Source organism: Cannabis sativa, chromosome 9, assembly GCF_029168945.1.
Source record: "Cannabis sativa cultivar Pink pepper isolate KNU-18-1 chromosome 9, ASM2916894v1, whole genome shotgun sequence".
Taxonomy (NCBI): Eukaryota; Viridiplantae; Streptophyta; class Magnoliopsida; order Rosales; family Cannabaceae; genus Cannabis; species Cannabis sativa.
Genome location: NC_083609.1, coordinates 5,540,699 through 5,544,168, shown reverse-complemented (window position 1 = coordinate 5,544,168; position 3,470 = coordinate 5,540,699). Strand labels below are relative to the sequence as shown.

The 3,470-nt window shown below is 32.3% G+C and overlaps 1 protein-coding gene across 1 annotated transcript; it reads left to right on the top strand.

Annotated features, from left to right (window-relative positions):
• Window positions 1-1,259: 1,259 nt before the first annotated feature.
• On the top strand, window positions 1,260-2,937 carry LOC115721765 (uncharacterized). Its single transcript, XM_030650842.2, has 3 exons — window positions 1,260-1,511; window positions 1,627-1,711; window positions 1,798-2,937. The coding sequence occupies exons 1-3, from the start codon at window positions 1,494-1,496 to the stop codon at window positions 2,775-2,777; spliced, it is 1,083 nt and encodes a 360-aa protein (XP_030506702.2). The 5' UTR covers window positions 1,260-1,493; the 3' UTR covers window positions 2,778-2,937.
• The last annotated feature ends 533 nt before the right edge of the window (window positions 2,938-3,470 follow it).

Below are 3,470 nucleotides of genomic sequence, written 5' to 3'. Positions count from 1 at the left end.
ACTAAGCCTCTAAGTGACACGTGGTGGGTGACGATTGGTCTAAACGAAGTTGACCATTTTTAGCAACTTTTGTGATAATTTTACTTTTTCACTGTGCTCAAACTTTCTAAAGATCGGTTAAAATCGAATGTCCAAAGCATCAAAAATTGTCATTTCTATGAAGACAAAAAAAAGGCAGCCATGTACCACTTGTCAATTACCTCCTAAGCCTTTTGACTTGTGTGATATTGACAACTTGGCATACCATATTAATATGATACAATTGGATTAAAATTTGCTTATTATTGATGACATAAATTAAGCTCAAACCAAAAGTTATAAAAACATTTGATAGTATTAGAGTTAGTAGGGAAATAAATGATTTAATTATTTTTCACATTGCTAATTAGTAATAAAATTTTATTATCTTATCTAAAATATTAAGAATAACACATTGACCTTTTTAGCCTTGAGATTCTGAAAAACACGTTTACTTGTTTTTTTATTCAATAATGAATTATTGATTTATGGAGTACGTTATATATTTATATTATATTGAAAACTCAAAAAATGTACGTACTCATTCACTCAACTATATTTTATAATTGATGAAAATCAGAAATATTGTGTTTTAATATAACAAAAAACTCCCTTATATTCTAAACTTTGGCCAAATTCCTAACAAGTAGAGAATCTTAGAAAACTAAAGCATCAAATTTTTAATCTCATTACATATCCTATTATCAAAGAAATCTCAATCAATATTACCAAACAAGATAAAGTTTTAGAGTGCAATCCTCAAATGCCAAAGAAAAGATTCTTTCTTTTTTTCATCAACCTTATATCATAAAAAGTACGTAAGAGGGTTTTTAAGCCTTCCATAATAATAATAATAATAATTGTCCAAGTTTGTGATTAGTGATTTTACTTGTAACAAAAGGATTCTATAAGAGTGGATATCCTTTAAAACATTAATAAAAGCTACTTTGATTGTTTTTGACCGATCGTTCGATCGATATGAAAAATATAATAATGTTACACAAAAAATAGTCTTTTTCCACTTTAATTCTTTTCTCTATGGTCGGTTTTTGATATCCTAATAATCTAAACATTATACCACCACCCCTTATTTACAGGGATAACACAATCTCCATAATAAAGCAAAAAATTCCTTTTACCTCAAACTTGAAACGTTCACACCCCTAATAAAATAAAAAATAAAATAATAAAATTTATATGTATATTTTTGTTGAACCCAACCCTTTGAGCTTTGACAATGACTTCTTAAGGGTGATGAAGCACCATTTCTCTCATCTTCTCTTTCTCTTCCCTTTCTTGTAAAGAGATTCTTTTTTCATGTCCCACAACTTTTGCCTTTCATATATTCCTTTCTAGCCTTCCACAAATAAATGCCAACCTTCATTTGATTCTTCTATACATATCACTCTCTTTCTCTCTCTCTCAACTCATTATAACAACAAAGAAGAAAATTAGAAAAGAAAGAGGGGAAAAAAATGGTACCCGAATTAGAGGTATGTATATATGGTTCAAAACTATATGAATTTTTTTCTTTTATTACATAACATGCATTAATGATGTGTACATTAAACACTAGCTAACTTTGTTTTTTTCATTTTCTATTTGTAGAAACCTCGAGTCACAGAAATACAGGTCCGAATGGACTGTAATGGGTGTGTTCAAAAGATTAAGAAAGCACTTAATGGCATAAATGGTAAGCCTTCTATTATGATAAACAAACAATGTGTTTTTTTTTTTTTTTTTTTGTACTCCAAGTATTTGATTTTTTGTTTGTTACAGGTATATATGATCTCTACATTGATTTCCCACAACAGAAGTTGATTATAGTTGGTTGGGCTGATCCAGAAAAGATTATCAAAGCCATTAAAAAGATAAGAAAGATTGCTACAATAATTTCTCACACAGAACAACAAACAGAGGAGCCAACACAAGAACCATCACCACAAGCTGATCATGGCAACAATAATGGACAACCACCACCACCTCAAGATGAATCAGCTGCACCAACTGATCAGGCCCCACCCGAGCCAGCGGCCCCGCTCGCAGAGCCACCACAACAACAAGACCATCCACCACCTCAACCACAACCACCACCTGATTATAATCATGATCATGATCAGAATCAGAATCAGAATCAACCTCCTCCATCACAACCACATGATCAGCCTCATCAACCATCTTCTGAAGCTGCAAATAATAATAATAATGCAGGCCAGCCAATTCATCATGAGGTTTCATCCTCATCATCAGGAGGACCACCAAACGATGGAGCAGAGGTTCATGTCATATACCATCATCCACCTGATCATTATGGCTATAGATATGGTTATGGTCAAGGGTATGGAAGTAACTATAATCATAATAATAGTAATAGTTATTGGAACAAATACCATAATGGGCAAGGACAAGGACAAGAACAACCCCAACAACAACAACATCAACAACAACAACAACATCATGAGCCAGTTGTTGTGACACCACCAGTTTATGTGACACATAGTTACAACACATACAAGCCATCACCATATGTGACAGAGTATGAGTATGTTCGGCCACCACAGCCGCCGCGGCCTCAGCCTCAGCCGCAGCCACAACAACCTTCTCAAACACATCATTATCAGAATAGGATTGAGAGGTACTATGAAGACCAAAACCAGTATTATTATAATTACAACAACAACAATGTCAGCAGTAACGGTGGTGGAAATATCACATCACTTTTTAGTGATGAAAATCCCAATGCGTGTAGAATAGTGTAAAATTACAAAAGAGGTATAGTAGAAAAAAGGTTTGGGGGGGCCAAAAGGGTGTGTTTCTTTTACCTGATATGATCTATGAATGAGTATTGATGAGGAAGTTTAATTAATGGAAGAATAGTGTTATGAGAAGGGAAAAAAACAAAACAAAAAAAGTTAATATTATTTTCTAATAAGAGCATGTGGAAAAGAAAGAAAGAAATTTTAATGGAAAGAATGAGATTCTTACTTGTTAGTGCTGGAAGAATAGATTCTGGATTCCACTTGGGATGATGAGAAGGATAATTATAGTAGATTACATACTGCCTAGATTAATTCATTTTTGTATAGAAGAATCCATATACAATGCTATATAGTTTTGTTTAGAAACCATAATTTGTAGCCCATCATTTTTGAAACACAACTGTCCCTTTTTCTTCTTTCATCTTTCTTTTCTCATATATAGTAGTTAGCTATTCTTTTCATTTGTTCGAACAAATGGTAGCTAGCTTCTTTGGACGATTTATTGTTATTTTTATATGTGGTTTAATAAAATAATCAAAACAAATATCATCAGCTTTTATATTAGCATATACCTGTAGTAGTACGCCGCATAAGGGTCGTATTGTATAAAATAATAAATAACACTATGTTGAGATTAAGCAATGTATTGTATTAATTATTACGACCAAATACAATGTATGTTGTATTATTTAA